The 22,789-nt window shown below is 41.1% G+C and overlaps 1 protein-coding gene across 8 annotated transcripts in view; it reads left to right on the top strand.

Annotated features, from left to right (window-relative positions):
* The window catches only part of dlgap2a (discs, large (Drosophila) homolog-associated protein 2a), a 199,601-nt gene that overhangs the window by 121,535 nt on the left and 55,277 nt on the right, over window positions 1-22,789 (top strand). For all 8 annotated transcript variants that reach the window (XM_088087247.1, XM_088087246.1, XM_088087252.1 and 5 more), the window contains 2 exons: window positions 4,897-6,044; window positions 19,397-19,611. In XM_088087247.1, the coding sequence (XP_087943373.1) occupies window positions 4,897-6,044; window positions 19,397-19,611 (1,363 nt within the window). The remainder of the gene's footprint in view (window positions 1-4,896; window positions 6,045-19,396; window positions 19,612-22,789) is intronic.

The following is a 22,789-nucleotide window of genomic DNA, read 5'->3' as shown; positions in this document are numbered from 1 at the left end:
GCATGCAGGTTTGAAATGAACTTGACAAAAGTTGATTGGATTGGTTTGCATCTTTTTTTAAATTTTACAAGTGTACAGATTCTCTACAGGCAGCAAAAATACAACCAAATGAAAGCACTGAAGTATTTTGGGGTGTTTGATGACAGATAACTCAGACATGACAGATTCTCTGACTGATGCAAAACATGAAAAGGCTGCCATCACAAGTCTCTCATGTGTTGCCTCAACATCGGGACTCTCCCTCACAGTCGCCTTTATCTTAATCCTCTATTAAATAGTGCCGCGGCTAGCCGCCATGCTAACCACTGCCAAGTCTGAAGGTCGCATGCCTTTGATCTCTCAGTCTAGTCCAGCGCTTTATTATCTTTTAACTTTGTTTTCAACTCCAGTTAAGGTCTGAGCCAGTGGAAGAGTGGGAGCTGTCAGTGATACTCAGTGCAGATATAATGCTATTTAAATGCTAATGTGTTAAGAGGAGCAAAACGACCTTTACTCACACTCTGCACGCGGGCGGAGCGGCAGCACAAAACAGAAGCCCTCAATAAATGAGCCTCTTCCTCTGAATTTTCCTTCCACTCATGTCAGATATACACGGTGTGTTTATCACTGTCGAGTCCAGAGGGCTTTGACAACATCGCAGAGCTGGATGTTGGTTCAGGTGTTAAGTCAGACATGATTACGATGATGATGACGGTCGGCCAGTGGCCAATGTCGGGCCGTCGCTGAGCTTCTGTCGCCCTAGTTTTTGGTGTGCATCCCGCACCGTTGGCCCTCATCGGCCCTTGTCTGCATTTTTCCGGCCAATTCAGCATGCTGAATCAGTGTTGGAAATGGCGGTCTGTGAATGACATTGATAGATCTGACTGGCAGTTCAGCTCAGCGCACCACAAGAGAAATCGAAGTGTAGGAAGTAAACAAACAGAGTCAAGATGGTGGGCTTTTTTAAAAATAATTTTCTAAATCTATTCATTTGGTGAACATTTCTTACCAAGTTGCTTGTTGCCCTTTTTTTGTTCTTATGTTTTTGAAATAAATTGCACCAATTTGCTCTGGGTTCAAAGGTTTGAATACTTGTACAGCATCTGAAAGCTGCACAAGAAAAGTATTGTCGCTCCAGGTTTCAAAGGGTTAAACATGATAAGCTAATTTATTTTTTGAGGAATATCTGCCTTATGATGAAAGGACTTCTTGTCTTTGCAGTTAAAAACATCTGTGTTTCTGGTGAATTGTCTTAGAATGGAGATATTCTTATTCATCCTCATCTCCATAATCATTGTTATTGTTGCCCCCTCAACATTTAAAAGCATGATAGCCTGACATTCAAAGATAATACTGTCTCACTGCTGTATATTCTGCTGAAATTTAATCGCCATTCAGTTTCTATATTCACCCTCCATCCTTGCAGTCCATCTAAGCGGTTGGCACTCTTGCCAGGAAGCCGATAATGTGATGGCAGGTGCTGGTATCAGTGTAAAAACAACAAGCCCTCTCCCTGTCCACAGATGTCACAGATACTTGTCTCCCTGTTTGCAGAGCACTTGCCAGAAGGATGCACACTCACTGAAAGAGAGAGCTGCTTTCCCTCAAGTCGCCTCGCGTAAATATTAAATAACCTTTGCAAAATTTTCTAGGACTCGCTTCATGAGTCGTGCGTCTCCTTTCTTTTCCTCTCCTTTAGCGAAACTTTAATTCTGTATCAGCAGAGGAAGAGGTGGGAATGAGGAGAAAGAGATACGGAGGGTGAATGAGTCTGTCATCTGTCGTATAATCCCAGGAAATGCCATAACTCTGCCGGTGGATAATTTATTCAGTGTAGCTCCCCGAGATACCTCAAGGAATAGTCAGCCGTCAGAAAAAGGCCTAGGAGTAAGACAGTGACATAACTTCAAAGAGAAATGTAGCATCACATAAATCAATAATGCACCGTTATCCTTGTGCTGCAGATACAAGCAGGCAGTGACTGACTCGGGCTAACCAGCTTCACCTGATTTAGCCTGTTGAACTCCGTAGTAATGGTTTTAATTGGCATCTTCAGCTCTGCGATGTGCAGCCCCTCTTCTCCTCCTACTCCTCCTTTTTTTTCCTTCTTCATACGAGTTTAGCGTAGCCTGGATTAATTTTACATCAGGCCGCCAAGTTAGAACGTCCTCATGCAAGTCTGGTAAACAACTAGAATTTATTTTCGTCTCGACAGATGGAGGACGGCGGCAACAGAAGAGCGAGGCTGCACCTCAGGGGTTGAAATCTTAGACCTCATTAAAAATAAGTTTGAATAGAATAAATTTGATACTGTTTGAAAGATTAAAAGGAACAGCCACTCTTAGTCACAGTTCACTAACAACACAGTATCCTTGTGATTTTTGTTGGGTTTTCGGATATGTGAATATGAGTCTTTGTTAGAGCTATTTATATTTTTAAAAAAAAAGGTAAATCCCCAACATCCCCAGTGATAAACATCTTAAGGGTGATAGGACCTCTAGGATTTTTCTTACAAAGAAGCACTGTCTGGTGTGTAACTCATGTGCGTGAAGCCGCATTCGAATGTAGAAGCATCTAATAAATAAAAGCTGTTTTAAATTTATTACTAAATGATTGCTGTTTAGTCTCATAACAATATAGAGTGTGCTATAATATAAATTTGTAACTAGTCATTAGGCTTGTGTGAGTAATGTAAAAATAGCAAATTGGTTTGACACCCTCCCCCCAAAAAAAAAAAAAGGCACTGTGCAACTGGCAAGGAATGTCCCACAAAATATAAGAAATTGGTAAAAGGTGACAATAAAAATAATATAATACATATAAAATAAAAGAAATAAAGATTATAAGAAAATTATTAGAAAATTGCCCCCCCCCAAAAAAAAATCTCCACGTAACAATACTTCTAAATTATTATAAGTAGTAGTAGTGGTATTTTCAGGGTATTTTCTTGTTTGTTTTGAATTTTAATTTATTTACTTTTCTTCGCTGACTAATTTTCTATCTTTAATTATTTCCTTGCTCGTTTTGGGTCGTTTCTTGTTACGTTCCTCATTGCCTTATGTTTTTTAAGGGTTAATTTTTTGGGTATTTAATTTATAGGATTACATGAATATTTATGTCCTGCTTATTTCTTCCATAAAGACTGTATTAAAGAAATATTACATATAAACATCAATACTGTGAGGGATTTGGTGGCATGTCTTTGCTTCTTTTTTTTTTTCATTTCATAGTTTTGTCCAAAAGCTGACATCTTTCACATTTTACAAATTGTCCATTGTCCATCAGCAAAAGGAAATTGAAATTAAGAGCCCTGGGAGTGACTGGTTATTCCTGGTCAGGTTAATTAAAATGACCTACTTAATTTTTCTCATTTCACATTTTATGGCACAAGGTCAAAAGGGGAACTTCACCAATTTTACACATCAACGTCTGTTCAGTGTATTATTTCATACGTGCAAAAAGTTGTATGAAGCCTTTTGTGTCTCCTTAGAGAGCTGCACAAAGTCTGATTAATTTCCTCGAGTGATGTCAGCTGAGGCAGCGTTTATTGGGACTCAAGACTACAAGTTAAATCAGAGGGTGTGAAGTCAGACAGAAATAAGCAGCCTGATCCTCGTCTCCAGCTTTAGGCTAGAGGTTCAAGGCTGCATTACAATAACATTACTACAATTATAAGACAAACTGATGCAGCAGAACAAGACAAATAAATATATTTATTTTAATCCACTCTTCTTTTTTTGTCAAAACCTGGTGCTCACAATACCTAACAGAAATTGAATGTTTTATGAGACGTACCATTGGCAGGCAAGCAAGCTTAGATATAGTTATTCTATGTTTGTTTGTTTGTTTGTTTGTTTGTTTGTTTCACAAGACAGTATGCAGATAACTTAAGCTGTACAGATTTTCATGGAGACACAGGTAATGAGGAAAAGACAAAACCAGTCGGCAGACAAAATAAACATTTTACAAAATAAACATAGCAGGAAAAGCTTATTAATATGTTTCTGTGTTTTTTACATCATAATAACGTTGCACCTATTAGCTACTTTAAACCTCATAAACTTAAAAAAGTATCCATATGAAAGACTTTTAGATTGTTTTAGAAATCTGTTCCGCACTTTAATTCTTAAACTTTGTTGGAGATGATCAGAGTTGTTGTTTAGAGAGTCATTCATGACATATAGCATGCTTACTGCTCCGTGTGGAATTTTAACCCCCCTCATCCTGATGTGATTCAAAGGGAGGACATTGTAATTACATTGACTGCAGACGATGGTGAGGCATGAAGATAAAGTAAACCTATCCTCTGATTAAGTTTAATACATTGGAATAGAGTGCTTGGACGTCTGCCCTTGGTGACCGATCACATCGAATTGGGTTTTAATCTAAGACTACACGGCCAACAGAAATAAAAGGAGGGAGAATGCATCTGCTGGTGATCGTCTCCCAAGGACGCCTCTCAGGCCGTACGCCTCACAGCGCTCTCCTCGGGCTTTGACGGATGACACCAGCACCGTAGAGTGATAGGCTATTATTTCACTTTGCATTGGATAAATGGCAGTGTGGGCACCTGTCGCCTGCCTTTCTTTTTCTTACTTTCTTTTTTTTTTCCCTCGAGCAGTATGCCATTACAGACCTGAATGGAAGGGAAAAAATAGGACGGCTGAGATTTCGTTGATTTTACTTTCACATTTCGGACTGGCTACTTTTTGAGTTTTTTCCTGTCCTTTGTAGTTGAAGCGGATGTGGAGAGAGAATGGTAGATAATGACCAACCTGTTCGAGTACTTGTCATTTGGTAGTAGCGCGCCCCCCCCACCCCCTCCATCATTAAGTATGATATGCATTTCTTTTTCTGGGAAAGTGCTTTTTCTTACCCAGGGTGTGATTTAATGTTCTATCTTTCTCTCTCTTTCAGACCAGCAGTATTCATGGTCGCCCTCGCAGTACTTCGATGAGGACAGCTACTCCCCTCCACCCAGGAACATGAAGGGTCTCTCTGGCGGCCGCCCGGCCCAGCTCCAGCTCACCTCTCCCACCTCAGCCCACACCTGCGGCCTGGCTGACTGTGACCATTCCCTGGACCACCACCTCCACCATGGCAACTCACGGCCCCCCTCCTACCTCCTCAGCCCCACAGAGAGCTGCCCCCTTGAAGGTCACCATCGCTGTTCCCCACGGAGCTCGATCCACTCCGAGTGCATGGTGATACCGGTGTCCATGTCAGCCACTGATCACTCCATCTCAAGTAGCACTTTCCCCCGCATGCACTATGGCAGTGCTTCGCGGGACAGCGGTGGCAACACTTCCGGCGGCAGGGACTCCCGAGACGACGGTGGCTCATCCTCGCATGGTGGTAGCGGTAAAATGAACCGAATCCCAGCAAACCTCCTGGACCAATTTGAGAAGCAGATGCCGCTGCACCGGGACGGCTTCCACACACTGCAATACCAACGCACCTCCACAACAACCACAACCACAGAGCAGCGCAATGAAAGCCCCGGGCGAATACGCCACTTAGTCCACTCAGTACAGAAGCTATTCACAAAGTCGCATTCTCTAGAGGGTTCCTCCAAGATGAACGGCACCAAAAGTGACTCACACCGGGACAGCTCGCACCACCACCATCACCACCACCAAGGCCACCACAAACACAGCAAACGCAGCAAGAGCAAGGAGCGTAAATCTGACAGCAGTGGCAAGCAACGCTCGGGAGGTTGGTGGAGTTCAGATGACAACCTGGATAGTGACAGCACGTACAGGACACCCAGCGTCATGTCGCGGCATCCTGTGGACCACATCAGCCACTGCTACCCTGACTCGATGCACAGCCACCTGGCTGGAGACCTGTCACTAAAGACCTCCAAGAGTAACAACGACGTAAAGTGCTCGGCCTGCGAGAGCATAAGCATGGCACCGGAGGGAAAGTTCATGAAGAGGAGCTCCTGGTCCACGCTAACAGTTAGCCAAGCCAAGGAGGCCTACAGGAAGTCCTCACTCAACCTGGAGAAGCCCATGACGCCCACCGACCTCAAGCCCAACCTCAGGCCCTGCCACTATCTACAGGTGAGTCTGTCTTATTTTGCTATGTGTCAGTAGCTTGAATCGATTAGTGGACAGGCCAACAGGGTCCCAATGTGTCCCCTGGCCCCCTCACTTGCAAAATTTCAGTCAAATAAACATGCACTGACCAGGAAGAGATTCAAAATGACCACAAAGAGACTTATATAGACCATAAAGAGACACAGAACAGCTGCAAAGAGACACAAATAACTATAGAAACAGGTAAAAAAAAAAAAACACACAAAGAAAGATAGAAAATTACCTTACAGAGACACAAACTGCAAAAAGACACAAAATAGTCCTAGTGAGACACAAAAAAATAAAAAGATGAGACAAACTCCTCAAAGACACACAAAACCATCACAAGGAGATTCAAAATGACCACAAAGGGACACCAAAAGACCCCAAAGAGATGCAAAAGATAAGATAAGATAACCCTTTATTTATCCACTGAGGGAAAATTCAAGAACTGCAAAAAGACATAAATGAACCACAAAAATGTGCAAAACAACCACAATGAGACACAAAATGACTGAAAGACTCAAAATTATCCCAAAGAGACACAAAACAACCACAATGAGACTCAAAATGACCATGAGGGGATGCAGAGGAACTGCAAAGCGACACAAATTAACTTCAAAAAGGTGCTAAACAATCACAAAGAGACACAAAACAACAACGAAAAAACACAAAACAACCGTTATGAGACACAAAACAACTAAATAAGACAAAAAATGACCACAAATAGATGCAAACCCACTAAAAAATCTTTGTGTCTTGCTCTTATTTAAGAAAAGTGGTGGGTTCCCTTTGCATATCTATGCCCAGGGGCCCATTGTCTCATAATCCGCCCATGGTCAGCAGGAAGTACCTGTGTGTTCTCAAGTTTTACAGTTAAACATTATATCTGCCTGATTCACTGATATATACAAAATAAAAAATGTAAGCATGTAAAGAAGCGTACACATTACTTGATGATGGTGCTTGATTTTCAGAAATTCACAGACTGATAAACAGATTTAGTTTATTTAAATGCACGGATGTGTGGATGGTTAGATGATGGGTGTTTGGAGGGTTTCTTGAGAGGGAAAGATGGTAATTTGATAGCAGCAAGCAATTGAAGAGACGATAAAAACATTCATTTTATCTCTCAGTCACTACAGTGATTGAGCGTCCATTCACCGTGATGTAAAATTCATAAGAACCCAAGGCACTGCAGCACAGAGAAAAACATTGGTCCCAAAACTTAAGCCTGCATTGTACAACACAAAGCAATCTTTTTTCCACAGGCATCGACGGCGAATAGACAAGGGAGAATAGTTGCTCATCTCAGCTGGATCCCCGATTGATCCAAAAGACAGTGTTTTGTTCCTGGCCGCCCTGGATATTACAATGTGAACCTGTCCTATGGCTCAGCATGTGGCTGGCAGCAGAAGGGACTAGCACAGTGGGACAAATCAATTAGCTCCATAAATGATCTGCGCTGGAGGGGAAGAGTCTGCAATGTGAGAATAAAAGACCGGAGATCAATGATGATTTTTTTTTTTTTTTTTTTTACAGTGTCATTGCTTCAATTTTGCGTAGGATTCGGGCCTGACAAAAGGTTAGCATTTAGCTCGGGCCCATGATTGGCTCTACGGGAGACCCCATAGCACCAAGGGGATCAATTCATAGTGAGTCAGCACTTCACTCACAAGTGTCTCACAGGTTTTATATGCATGCTGGAGGCTATATGAAAGAGAAAAATGAAAAGAAAGCATGCTTATAAATCCCAAATTGCAAAAGCAGGGGAAAATAGATTATTTAACAACGCTGCTCGATATACAACAATGCAATATCTGATAGCATCATGTAAGTACCGCCTGCAGCCAAAATAAAGTGAGCACTTCAGCACATTGGGGAGAGAAGACTAGGAGACTCGGAGCTCTGAGCAAAAAGTGTGTTGTATGGATTAGAGGCTGTTGTAAACGGGAAGCCAATACATTACTCAAATCAGCCAATGGAGCCAAAGAAGCCACTCAATCTAAGCTTACGTCAACAGAAAATGTTTTAGAGGACTAATTTTGACTAGGGTATTTTTAAATATAACTGATGATCATTTTGAACTGGACAGGCAGTGCACTCATCCACTCAAATTTTTTACAATCCCACTAAGTGCAGTAATCTCTCAATGAGAGAGTCGCAGCAGTGTTTAGTGCCCCCACCCCACCACCGCCCCTTCCTTACTTCCATTTGGTCATTCAGCTGAGGTAGTGTCCGAGTCGCAGCACTATAAACACTTCTAAAAATATCCCTCTCTCCTCCTTCCAGCCGCAGGGCTATATTTAGCCCGCTGTTATCAATCCAATCCATGCAGGGTGACACATCTTCCCTCCCCGGAGGAGAATCAATGCCCTCTCAGGGAGCTGTTTCAAAGGAGAAAGGGAGAGAAAGTTGAAGATACATAAGTGCTGACTTCTGTGGATGCATCGAGATACTCCAGGAAGTGGAGGGGAATAACGGCAAAAGAGATGGTTACATTTGCTCCTCGTGGCTACTGTTGTTGCTCATCACTAGGAGCAGTTGGGCAGCGAGATAGAGCCAATAGTCAATGGTGATACTTTGCTCACACCGAGGGGTCACATTGAGAAGTTTTCACTTCCTGCTGCTGCTGAATTGGGATTACCCACAAGTGTCTGCACTGTGACCACATAGATTGTATCCCGTGTGAATGTCTGTCCATGTTTTGTGTGTGTGTGTGTGTGTGTGTGTGTGTGTGTGTGTGCGTGCGTGCGTGCGTGCGTGCGTGCGTGCGTGCGTGCGTGCGTGCGTGTGTGTGAGGGGTGTGTGGGTTTTTTTTCCCCTTTTTATCACACCAGATGGTTTGATGATGTGCTAGTCACCTTGTTTGTGTCCTTGGTTGATGACGGAGGGAATGAAAAACTTCTGAAGCGTTGTAAAAGTGCGAGACGGCAAACGGAAATATATGCAAGACTCATCTGGCTGAAGCATCTGTATGTTAATCTGTGCAGCAGTTGTATGTGTGAGTGTTTGTGCGTGTGAGTGAGGTACCGCATGTGTACATATGCAAGATCGATTAACTGGACATCGGGGGAGACAGGTATAGATTGATATTGGCCGCTCTTTCTCTGAAATGACAAATGTTGCAGGATCAGACATGGCATTCGCCATCGCTCTCTGTCTCTGGCTAAGTTATTTCACAAATTAGCCACAATTAGTCCACCACAACACACACATGCACACACACACAGAAATTTCATGGGTATACTGTGAGTTTAATATTAATGAAACAGGGTGAACATTCCTCAGTTGTTGGCGACAGGCTCACCTGGGTGAATTTCAATTCAGCATTTTGTGAATATTGGCGTGTGGGCGGCCATCTCTCCTTTGCTCTCTCTTTCACACACACACTCTCCAAATTAAATATGCAAATGCACCTGGACTGCAGCAACAGCTGTAATCCATGCCTCCACCACCTTCCTTGCACCCAGCCCGTAACTTCACAGCACAATAACTTTGTCTTACTGACAACTCTCAGCCCTGATTAAGTCAGCTGCTCCAGCAAACACTGCTCTGTTCTCTCCCTGCATACACTACTGTAGTACAAAGGGAGGATTAGTCTTTGATAGTTTTGCTGATAGGGCATTGCAGAGGGATTTAATAAGCCAATTAATTGCCATGTTGGCTTGCCAAAGGTGGAGCTTGAGAGGCAGAAAGGCTTAAATTACAAAAGGGAAGTGCAAAGCAGCAGAAACAAAACTGGCACTGTGACTGAAAGCTACAGTAACACCACCTCTATGCACAGGGGTTCCCTAACTTTTTAATAAGGGCTTCCCAGATAGCTATCAGGCCATGAGCCACTACTTAGTAAGATTTTGTCCCAGGAACCCCTGAGATCAGACAGCAGTTTGGAGCTAAATATTACTAATCTGTGTGGCCTGAGGCGACAGCGTAGCTTTGTGGTTACCAACGTGTCAGCGAACATCTGCTCATGTTTAATTGTCAATTAATAAGCACATTCTCCCATTTCATTTTTGTGTGCTGCTGCTCTCCCAGGCCAAAAAAAAATTAAATTGGCCAGCTATGATAGCATCCTAATTTTTAATGGGTTTAATACCAATAAGTTCTCCTTTAGTTGCATTTCCTTGTCAAGAATTCTCAAGAATGTGTCTCATAATAGCTTATGCAGTTTGGTGCACGGTATTAAATTAAGCTCAGGGCCCTGGCAAGCACATACCTTGTAGTTTCTCATGGTCAGAGTTTGGATAGTATAAAATAGTTAAATTGGGATCTCTGACCAATATTTTATTGGCTTTGATTTATCATTTCTTCTTTTTGATGTGTCCTCTTCCATCTGTTATATCCTTTCATAGTTTACAGTACAGTTTGAGCAGCTCTCACCAGCAGGCAGCTATTTCCAGAAAAAAAGTCTCTGTATGGGTATCTTCCCAGCACCAGACGGCAGACAGACAAAGCCACAGAAGCCGGTGAAGAAATGTAAAAATATAGCAAGCTGAGGAGCCAGATATGTTTTAGGAGTTGGTGGAGAGCAGGCCATATGATTTATTAAAACTAAAGTTATCAGATGAATGGGATAAAAAAACATCAGCAATAAAAGACACTCATGGAAGTGTGAGGTATGCAGTTGGGAGGTGCTGATGATGCAGGGTGGATGCATTCATGCCTGAAAAATGATGTCGAAAATGTGATGAAATGATGGTATTTCTGATTATTTTTTTTTCATTCATTTGAGGAAAGTTACAGTCTCCTCATCTCCAACTTCAACTTTTCCAAAGCAGTGAACCCTTTGAAACTTGAAGCGACTTACTTTTCTTGTGCTGCTCTCGGATGCTTTTCACAAGTATTCAAGTATTTAAACCTTTGAACCTTGAGCAAGTTCAATTTCTTTCAAAAGCATGAGGAAAAAGTAATTGGGCAACTTGGTAAGAAATGTTCCACAAATTGCAAGACATAATTAAAAGAAATATTTTAAAAAGCTAGGGGAAAACTTTATTTATAATTCTAATAATTACAAAATTAATATACTTTAAGTACTTTTTCCAGGTAATTTACTTCTTTGTTTTCTAAATATTGTTGGAGTTTTTTTCTTTACTTTTCAAAAAATATTTTTAGCTAATTTACTTGTATTCTTTTTCTTGCCATTTTTTGAGGGGGTCATTTCTTTTGTCTTTGTTTATTGTCATCTTCCCATGTTTTTGAAAGAAATCAAGCCAATTTACTCAAATTTCCAAGGGTTAAATGTAAAAAGTTTGTTTTAGAAGTTAGTTTGTGTGTGGTTATGTGTAAAGTGAAAATACAAGGGGCAAACAGGTGGATGGAAACTCATTTATCACAGTATTTATCATTAATATTACGCTGACAGTTAAATGTTGACAAGAAAATGACCACCACCAAAAGGTGAACAAATGTTGTTCCTTTTATTTGGAAATTAAAAGGTAACAGAACAATGCCTAGTGACTATCATGAGTAACTGTAAGAATATTTCAAAATATTGTAGTTAGATATTAAACCTAAATTAGCCTGATGCACTTTTTCCTCAGCATTTTCCTCCAGCTACTCCATGAGGGAACTCCATGTACTGCCATGCCTGCAGGGACATCTGTTCCCAGTAGGTCTGCCCCGGGGTCTCCTCCCAGTCAGCTGTGGCTGGAACACCTCCGATGGGAGCCAAACAAGACATGTCTTTAATACCATGATCCTGTGAAACTCCTGAGCTTCTCATTTTGTCCCACACACTGACACTTATCAGAATGAGGTCTGTAGGTAGCACAGAAGTTTTCGAAATGTGTAGATGGGTGAGAGTGTGGTGTTGTGGAATCCAGAAAACCAAGGCAGCAAAGAATGGATAGGGTCGTCGGGGCATGAGGGAACTACGTACTCTCTTTTATCTGCCATCAAAATATGTTCCAACGATGTGTTAAACTCTTGTTAGATTTTCTCTGTTTCCTTTTGTGGGTTGTACTTTTTTCAGTTCCTCGTGGTTTTTGCCTTTTTCTTCACTCTGAAAGGTTTTTTCTTTTTCAATTTTTGCTTTGGCCTCTTAAAGGGCAATTGGCTTTATGCTGTTGACCGAATTCGTTTGTCCTGTCCTTTTTTTTTGGTAGTGTTTTATTAAAGTAAAAAAAAAAGCAAAACAATACAAATCGAATTACTTATTTAATCAGCTTATTTCTAAATCAGATTTTGTTGTAATGTATTATGTGTCCAAGTTTGACTTTTGACAACCCGCACAACTGTTAAGTTAGTTCTACTCAAACAATTTGAGGAAACAGCTTGCCTTAAATCATTTATTTTTGCCACAAAGCACCTCGACTGAATATCAGCTAAAGTTTGTATTTAGTCTTAAAAATATCTCTGCTTATGATCAATGTCTAAGTCCCACTTTAACATTACATGTGCCAAGAGGCACAGACAGCTACATAGTGTCAGCTAACTAAGCTAAATAACAGAGTACCACAGCTAAAAACAAACAATGTGATTGGTTGGCGCTTCACCGCATCATCGGAGCACTGAGAAAAGTTGAAGCCAGCTGCATTTTTATTTGTAGTGTGTTACACCTGTCAGGAGCAACAAGTGTCAGGCATCAGTTCGATGCTTCATGTCACCGGCTTTCATTGAAATTGTATTGTAGCCTGTTGCTGTGTCGCTCAGAGTGTGAACGCAGCAATACACTAATAGAATCAAAAGATTATGGACAGTTGCTCAGTTGCTTGATGCAATTTTCACACACCTACCAGTGCATGACAGTTTCTTTTTATCATTATTTACACCTCTGTGATAACATCTGATAGCATTAAGTATCAGTCAATAAACAACACAGAGACAAACACAAACAAAATGCTGCATGCGTGGGCGTTTATGTGTGAAAGAGAGATGGGAGAGGAAGAGTTGGCGGTGGGCGTGCGGTGGATGTTTGGTCAGGTAGGGTAACAAGCGGGTAGTAAGAGAGTGAAAAAATAAAACAGCATGTGCTCGAACACACACAGCAAATCCATGCAGTCTTGTGGGAGGAAATGAGGGGCTGCAGGCTGGTGGGTGGGATTACAAATGATTGAACCTTTAAGAGCTTTCTAACGCTCTCTTTTTCTTCCTCTCTCTCAGTCATTTTTCTATCTACACTGCTTCTATGCCGCCTCTCTTTGTCTCTCCGTCTTTCTGGGTGTCTATCTCACTCTATTTCTTAACTTAATGGCAGTGACTTATGTTTCTTAGTGGGAGAGGTGCTGTGTAGAGATAGAGCCGCAGAGTTAATCAATGAAATGCACTGCTGCACTGCAGGAGCACTGGCTGAGGCCTGCGTAGCCAGCACACGCATACACACACACACACACACACACACACACACACACACACACACACACACACACACACACACATTCCCTGCGGCCTCCTACAGAGGCAAAGATCAAAGCACTGAAAGTAAAGGTAGATGCACACAGCTAATATGCCAGTGTCTGCACAATTCTGCTACAAGATGCTTGTGAGCCATTTCCCCAATGTTAATTATTGGCAAAGTTGAAGTGCTAAAACAGCTCGGGCGTACAGTATGTTGTTGCCACGAGGGGAACCTTGGTCATAGCATGTGAGAAAATAATTTTCCCCAAGACATGTCTGTTCCTTACTGACCAGAATCCAATTAAATAAAGGAAGTAAAAGTTCTGTTGTTATGAATATGTGACTTTTAAATATGGATCATCACACTCGAGCTGTGAATTTTCACACAGCTCCCACAGACTTCGGCTCATATTCACAAAGGGCATCGCGTCATCGCCTTATATTGCTGAACAGAACAGAATCTGGCACGTTTTTTTAGGAAACAACAGAATCATCAAAACTTACAGAAAACACACAGAATAATTTCACATGGCAGCGAGCTTCACCTCTGAATCCTAGAATCCTCCCTTCATAGGGATCTGTGGGTCAAGGTGAGCATTGACAGGTGTCCATTCTTCAACTCCATTTTGGGACGCCATTTGTGTTTTCACAGCAGCCAATAAGAGAGCTGTTTCTTAATCTTAACATGGAGACACACTACAATCTATCCAGTTTATCAGCAAATCCAAATTAAACAAATCTCACCACAGCTTGCGCCTGTCCTCTGGCGTTCCATTCATTAATTAGACGTCTAAAAATATCAAACCCCTCCAAGACTTAATTAACCCATCGACTCCATTTGGTAGCTGGTGCATGCCTGTCTTTGGAGGAGAGATGAATGACTTTTATCAGAGTGTGTGTTCGAGTGTGCGTTCGTGTCCGTGCATGTTTTGGAATAGAGGGCATCGCAGTATATTTTATTAATTCAGGCCTGTCCTTTTCTGCATTGGTGTGTTCCTGCGTGTGGTTGTAGAAGTGCATCTTTTTGTTTCCCATATACATTTGCCATTTCCTTTTTATTTCATGATGTAACACTGCAGCCTTGCAGTGAAATTCACTACCAAGCTTTACAGACCTTGAGGACACACCGTAATCCACATCAATCATGCCTCCCCCCAGAACCAACGTCACAACACAGATGAGACAGAAGAGTCGAAGGCTGCTTTGACCCAGCGTTCTCTGTGATTAACAAAGAGTGGGTGGTAATAAAGCCATAATTGATCAATTATTCAAGCTGTTTTGATTTGATGTGACACTTGTTAGAATAGTAATCGTGGGTGGGCGTGCTTTGATGCCAGAGGTTAGTAGAATTAGTGTCAGGGGGGAGGTCGTTTTTTCAGGATGTAAATGAATGGATGTCTTCCATGCTGTTGATGAATTTTATGTCTTGTAAAACAGGAGCACGTCTGAATGGTTTGCAAACATTTTCTGCTGAGAATTCCAGCTGCTTTTCATGATTTTCTTACGTAAAAGTGATGGTTCAACCCTAAAAGAGATACTTTCACAATTTTCAACCAGCTTTGTATCATAACAATGTGGGAGTTATGTGTAGATTTACAGGATTTCCTCCACATTCATTATTTGTGGGGACTTGATGATCAAAACATCTGTCACCACAAATACACTTCCTATTTTTGGAGCTCGACCGCTCATTAGGAACACTTTTGAAATAAATATACTGTTTGGTAATTCATTATACCTCTTGGAGCACCTCATGTACTCTGGGCACACACAGAGCAGCAGAATGTCAGGCATGTTAAGAGTGAATCTTAACCGTTCATTCTGCTGGGTCTAAAAGTTTGCATTCACTCACAGCAACTGCTCCTCTCATCCATAGATCTGATCTGATCAGCTGTGAGCAGATCAATGAGTCAATTACATCCCCCGGAGTCACAAACTTCTGCTGGGGAAAAAAAAGAAGTCATGAAGAGCTCGTGCCCATTCTCATTTTGAAGTCGTAAATAATGCCGTTTTGTCAGTGCTTTTGGCGTAAGAGCGCAATGCCAAAAGACACCTTTTGGGTGTGCATGGAGCCCCATTGTACAGTGTCAGGTGAGAACGTACCTGGACAGAACCAGTCACGATGTTATTATACGCCAGCGGACAGATGGCGAACAGCTGGCCGGCACCTGCCGCACATATAAGGCACCTGCCTTATATGCGTGCAGGAGGCGTCACTTGAGAATGTGGCTGGATGGAACCGACAGGATGGTGTCATCTTGAAACGCTGCCGGTAATATCAGGAGCGTGAGGGCGCCTATTGGCCAGCTGTGCCCGGAGATGGATGGGTCAAACAAATCTGGACTTGATGCGGGAGTCCAGTAGTTGTTTCCCATCTGAATATGATGGGTTTTTTTCTCCACTTGTGCATATGCCTCCTTCCTCAAATCCTAACCATCTGTGACTTTGTAACCTAACCACACGTGCCAGCATGTGCATTTGTTGTTTGCCATGTGCTGCTGTTGCCTAAATACAACCATGTGTGACATATCCCAGCCATGTGCATTTGTTGATACACAGTAGCAGCATCCTGAAGCATAAAGGGCATAAGGATACCCAAAATGTAATATTTAGACATGGAGGTCCACTGACAAAGCTGCAATATGTAATGTCTTGGGATGAGAACATGTTGAGAGCTCTACACGCGTTATGTTCACAGACTCACAAAAACCTCAGAATTTGGAGAGGAGACACAGAATGATACATAGGGACACATACACATTTACAAGAAGAAAAATAAAAGCTTGTGTTTGTTTTCTCTGGTCATTTAGCACCAGCTTCCAATGATAAATCTTTCCACTGCATATATAGCCCAGTTTAGTGAAAAGACTGTCTTTCCAGCAGTGAAATATTTCTTTAACAGTCCATTGTTGGAAAGGATAATGTCTGTTTTATTGCTTTTTGAATAATAATCACATTTCAATTGTTATTTTCCAATAGGATGACATTTTCATCAGAAAATGATTAGAGAGTCATGTGTCTGACGCATTAGTGACATTTGGATGCAGCCTATCTCCTCCTGACATTTCCCACAGCCAGTCAGCTGCCACCCAGTTCATTGTGAACCTGTGAGTAGTGAGTTAGTCACCAATTGGCAGAGAGTTTCAGAAAGCACAGAATCAGTATTATCAGTATAATCACACATGAATACAGCATGTGGTTCACAGGCTATTTTAAAGATCTGAGTGCAGCTCTGGTCCAATGTTAATGTAAAGTCAAAGAAATATGGACCCAAGTCAGATTTAACTTAATGAAATCTAGAGCCGGGTGGATTGGCACCACGCCGAGGCTGATCCGGCTGCCAGGATGTTAAAGTGACGGATGGATACAGCATCAGAGAAGCCCTCAACTTCCACATAGAATTTAATGATTACTTACAATGTCATATTTTATGAGTGCAAATCACTGACCATGTTAATGCGTGTCTGGCTAAAGCTTCTGACCATCGCACACAGTCAGCAGAGTTCAGCAAGGTAAATCTAAATAAGAAAATAGATAACGGGATTAAGAAGCGAGTTTGCGCTTTTGGGGGGCACTGACTGAAGAGGGTGTCTGTGTTTGTGTTTTGTGTTGTATCATCCATGTGTTCGTGGGACCCTGCCTCAGCTGCTACTGTTGGTGTCCCAGTAACTGAACTCTGTTGCAGTGTTTAACTAAAGCAAAATGAGAGTGTGCAACTTAGAGAGAGGGAGAAAAAATAGAGCGTGCGTATAATGATCTTGCAAACAATCATCATCAGTTCATTACAATGAGTAGGTGAAGTTAGCCCCGCAGATTTTAATAAGCCACACCACCATCTCCAATACAGAAACAGATTAGAACCATTTAATAACATTTCTACATGTTGTATTATGGTGTGTACCCAAATGGAGTCACATTTTTCTTTCACGGCAAGAACACGATTCAGAAAATAATTTTGCTCCACATGATGTGTTTTCACAAATGGTCTAAGTATTATGCTGGTTACATGTGCTGCACTTGAAGTGGATTCTAATCATAAAATTGCCTACCTGAACAAAGCATGCCATACTAATGTTATAGTGCTTTAACCTCTACTTACTACTGCAGAGTGCCTCTGTGCAGGATGCTCTGCTTGTCTTTCTCCTTCCTTAACATTCAGCATTTTCAGACTGCCATGATGCAGCTTGTTCGATGTAAAATATTCGCTCCATATATAGTAAAGACAGACAGTGAGTGTGAGTGAGACACCTTGTTCTCACTTTGAATGGGATAATGGTAATGCTGACATCTGGAAACTCAATTACCTGGCATAACGAGTGTAAGAAAATTGCAACATGTAAACTCCCTGGCCTGTTTTGATGGCAGGTTTCCATGTGCGATAGCTACATTAGGGTGAGCAAAGATAGCTCCTTTTCTCCAATTTCAAGCTTTATTTTTACCAGTAATTATGATGAACAGCACAGCCAAATTTATAACAGCGTCTTAGTCAAGGTTTTCAGCAGTTTGTAACCTGGCCAAACGACAGAAAAGTAAAAATACAGAGCAGCTGTGGGAACCGTGTGAAGGTTTTAATGTGTATTGACTCATTGTGAAAATGGTCCTGCATAACTCAATGGATGGAACTAACTGTGACAGAAGTAGGGGGTTCAATTCAAGTGTCTATCAAATGGCACATTGCTTCATCACTGGGAAATGTGATAACAGTGTTTTTAATGGTTTTAATGCTTTCACGCTGCTTAGTTTAGATTTACATGGTCCACTAGGAGTTAAGAAAAATCTCAGTTTCTTTTACAATACATTAAAGATTGCATGGACATTGTTTTTTTGCAATGCAGAGAAGGCAATATGATGTACTTCAAGATGTACTATTTTACCTACGCTGATGTTGCTAGGAAGATACATGCAACACATACATTTTTACAAGAGTAATCAGTGACAGTGGTTCCCAACTGCTCTAGTCCTAAGGTCCAGATTTCTCTTAAGTCATTAGTTCAAGGCCCACACATTATAAAATACCACATATTCAGTTTTATTTTACAAAATATAAACAACATATTGGTTTAGAACACTATCCATCCATCCATCCATTTTCTTCTGCTTATCCGGAGTCGGGTTGCGGGGGCAGCAGCCTAAGCAGGGAAGCCAGACTTCTGTCCTCCCTGCCACTTCGTCCAGCTCTTCCCGGGGGATCCCGAGGCGTTCCCAGGCCAGCTGAGAAACATAGTCTCTCCGGCGTGTCCTTGGTCTTCCTCGGGCCCTCCTACCGGTGGGACATGCCCTGAACACCTCACCAGGGAGGCGTCCGGGAAGCATCCTAATTAGATGCCCAAGCCACCTCATCTGGCTCTTCTCAACACGGAGGAGCAGCGGCTCTACTCAGAGCTCCTCCCGGATGACCAAGCTTCTCAATCTATCTCTAAGGGAGAGCCCAGCCACCCTAGAAATAGAACAAAATTGAAAGAAATAAAACAAAATTGCAAGAGTAAACAGAAACAGCTCTTCAAAATAAAAGCTCTGTGTCAGTTACTGTTCTTCAAAATAAAGTGTGTTCTTTACAATCTTGACATGTTCACGAGTCACATGTGGTCCATTCAAAATGGACCCAGGACCCACTTTTGGACCACGACCCACCAGTTGGGAACCACTGATCTATGATAGATACCAGTGTCCAAAGAAGAATCCCTCTTATGTGGACTGTAAAACATTCACTGTACTCTCACTAAGTGAGTAGCTGATGAACATAGAGGAAACTAAAAAGTCAGATATCTCGCTCAGGAAATGGTGGAGACCAAAGCAGAGCTAAATGGAGAGTGAATATTGGAATTACATTCATCAGGCAGCCCAAACAGGCAGCCAATTGCTACCATGTCTACCTTAACAACTTCATAAGGAGATAATATAGCACTGTTCTCTTTCCAGCTTCTTACACTGCCCTCAGGTGGCTAAAAAACATATTACTTTACTATTACTTGACTATTTTCCCTACCTCTGCCACCCAGGTGCCCCAGGACGACTGGGGGGGTTACCCCGGCGGTGGGAAGGATGACGAGATCCCTTGTCGTCGGATGCGGAGCAGCAGCTACGTTAAAGCCATGGGGGACGAGGAGAGCGGAGAGTCGGACTCCAGCCCCAAGACATCGCCTCAGAAAATGGTGCGGCCCGACGCCCTGGTCAAGGCCATCATCAGACCCAGGGATTTGCTGGACTCCCAGAGGTACAGCACATGCAATTTAAAGATGACATAGTGCTTGTCTCATCATTTTTCCTTCTTTTTTTTTTGGAATTGTTTTGCATGTTCCTTTTAATGTATTCACTTCACTTCTAAGATAGACGGCACAAAGCAAACATTTAAAAAATCAAATCAAAATATCTTAATTCACAGTTTCATTAAATCAAAGGTTATAGTATTCAAGATTTTCCTAAAAAAAATAAAATAGACTCTCAGCTGGCCGCCAGCACTGTTAGAAATGTGTTATTCGATTGAATTAAGGTGTGACGTTCAGTGACTAAAATTTAATGTCAGGCCAACCTCTAATGCAAATGTCAATTTGGTATCGAATACTGACGACAGTTATGTTATTATTTATTTTGTATTGCAAGCAACAATCAGCCAAGAGGAAGTTACAAAAAAACCCGGACACAATTAAAACAGAAATGCAATTATAGCAAGCCGAAAGCTCGTTCCAAAATAAGATTGAATCTGGGATTGGCTTTCACTTTCAGTTTTACTGGCAAACAGCAACCAACAATTCCTGTGTAGTCTACCTTTGAAGTAATTAATCTAAAAAATGTATGTGACTTTAATGTTCATCCGGTTTTGTTTCTAAGCCCACTGATCCTGGTGTTCCCTAGGTGGGATTGCTCTGGGATCACACCTGGGCACACTGAGATTTTTGATAAAATACCACAAGAGGAGGCCAGAGATTAACCCTTTGAAACCTGAGCAAATTGGACTGATTTCTTTCAAAATATGGGAGAAAGGAATTGAGCAAGGATAGAAGAAATTACTCAAATGTTAACAAGAAATTTGTAAAAAGTACAAGAAAATTAGTTTAAAAAGTTTAGTTTAAAAAGTAAATGGCCCAGAAAAAGTACTTTAAAATTTGTAATAATTTTATAACATTAATTTAAAAATGTAATTCTGATAATAATTGTATACAGTAAATATACAGTGTAGTTTTTCCCTAGCTTTTTAAAAATAAATTTATGAATCTACTTACATCTTGCAATTTGTGAAACAAACCCTACCAAGTTGCTAATTGCTTTTTTCCACTCATGTTTTTGAAAGAAAAGTGCAACAGTTTGCTCAGGGTTAAACAGTTTAAATACTTGTGAAAGGGGTCTGACAGCAGCACAAGGAAACTGATGTTGCTCCAGGTTTCAAAGGGTTAAAAAAAATTAAATGCTACACATATTGGCTTTAAGCAAGTTATTCTCCTAGTAATTCCAGAAAATTTCCAGAAATATTAAAATAATTAATATCTGAAAATCCTGAAAACTACGTGATTTGGTGGAATGGAATTATCCCAGTGCATGTTTTGCATTTTTGTCACGATGTGCTTCTTTCTTTGTTCCTATTTTGCATTTTAAGCATGCGCCTTTTCTCAGCTTAGTATCTGTTTATGTTTTTTAGCAGCATCATACTTGTTATTTATTTACTTTATTGCATTCCCTCCAGCAGTGTTGACAGTTTTCTTGTGCTCGTGCCCCACCACTACATCAGTGTCAAGCACTTGATAGCTGAACCCTGTTCTCATTAGAGTCCCTTCATGGGTATTCATATCAGCGTCTTCTACTGTAAGAAAGTGTTCAGTACGTTCTTCTGGGATGCGTCCCATTAAACGGTGAGGAAACGAGGGCTTTTGTTTTGGTTACTCGGCGGCGGAAGAAAACGCTCATAAGAGGATTACATGATGAGACAAGCTGAAGACAATGTCACAGAAAAATGAACACAAGCAACTATGTTGTGGAGAGATACAAGGAGAGACGTATTAACAGTATTAACATGTTCATTACATTATGATGAAATAAGATAATAGAGCTTAAGATAATAGAGCTTGCACCAAAAAAAGAGTAACTGCACCTGTAATAAGACTATTCAGTAACACCCCCCCCCCCCAAGGTATTTTGCGGGGGTGTGTTATCATCAGCATTAATATTAAAATTATCTACCTTCCTTAATATTTATGTGTGCAAAGCCAATTACAGTGGAGTAAGATGATACACTGCAGAGGTAACTCTAAATTGTTTTAGGTCAGAAATGGATTCTCTTCTCTATCCTTTTGCTTTTACTGTATGTTGTAAGTCCTGATAATCGTCTCTTTTATCCTTCTAGTCTGTATTTGCCTCATCTTTTTTGCACCTCACATCCTATCTCCATCTTTATTTCGTTCATTTTCAGTTTCAGTTCTCGTAAACACAGCGCTGGGTACACACCAGCCACAAGTACTGCTAAAAGAACTACTTTTCCTTTTATTTTCAACATTTTTTTTGGTTGTTAATTTTTCACTTATGAATCCATAAGTGACACTATTCAAATGTAACTTATTGTGTTATTTTACTCCCTATTGTGGTTTTTAAATTGTATTGTTATAGAACTTCAGAAACCAAATTATTGCATTGTGCGTGGCAGATTCATCTTTTCCAGTCTTTTTTTTTTTTTAGAGGTGGCAATACGGGAAAGCCAATTCACTTCTGTTCCCTCTTCAAAGGGGCCTGTTCCTCTTTGTTCGGAGCAGAATGTGAAAGCAGTAATTACAGCCCAGATTCACAAGTCTATTTTAATAATATGACAGTTTAAAAAAATATCCCAAACCTGCTCTTTCAAAACACAATCTTTTTATCTGCCTTTGCTCTCCTTCGCAAGCAATGTATATTGACTGCATTTACCAGTCAAGGTTTGAGTTCAGTTTGGAAGGCCTTTAACCAAACTGTAAAGAAGACATGGTTGTACCTTTTCATTTTTTGACATGTAGATGCAGCCTTTCCCTTCATTTTTCATCTCTTCTTGAGAAAACTTTAAAAGTGACTTTCACTGTGCTTTAATGAGGCTCTCTTTGTGTTCACCAAAGGCGTATGGCAAAAAGCATATTCAAGATTAGAGTTGCAGAAAATCTGCAGTGTGGTTTGAAGTTTGTGATTAAGAGGAAATTACTTTTACAATTTGCTATGGGAGGATATGTAACATCATAGTTTTCAACTTTTACTTCAGCTATTTGTTTTTGCAAATACAAGGTCGAGAAATGTGACAGCAAAATGAACAAGCGCTGCAGAATATGCAGAGGGACTTTCTCATCGCTCCCACCCCGCTGAGCTCAGAGCGGAGGGAGTGTGTTATTAAGCAAGAGAGAGAAAGAAATTGGAGGAAAGAGAGAAAATTAGCAGTAAAGCTG

Source organism: Plectropomus leopardus, chromosome 14 (assembly GCF_026936395.1).
Source record: "Plectropomus leopardus strain MGB_pleo_1.0 chromosome 14, ASM2693639v1, whole genome shotgun sequence".
Lineage (NCBI taxonomy): Eukaryota > Metazoa > Chordata > Actinopteri > Perciformes > Serranidae > Plectropomus > Plectropomus leopardus.
The sequence above is the reverse complement of the archived record's forward strand: the minus strand, read 5'-3'. Positions and strand labels throughout refer to the sequence as shown.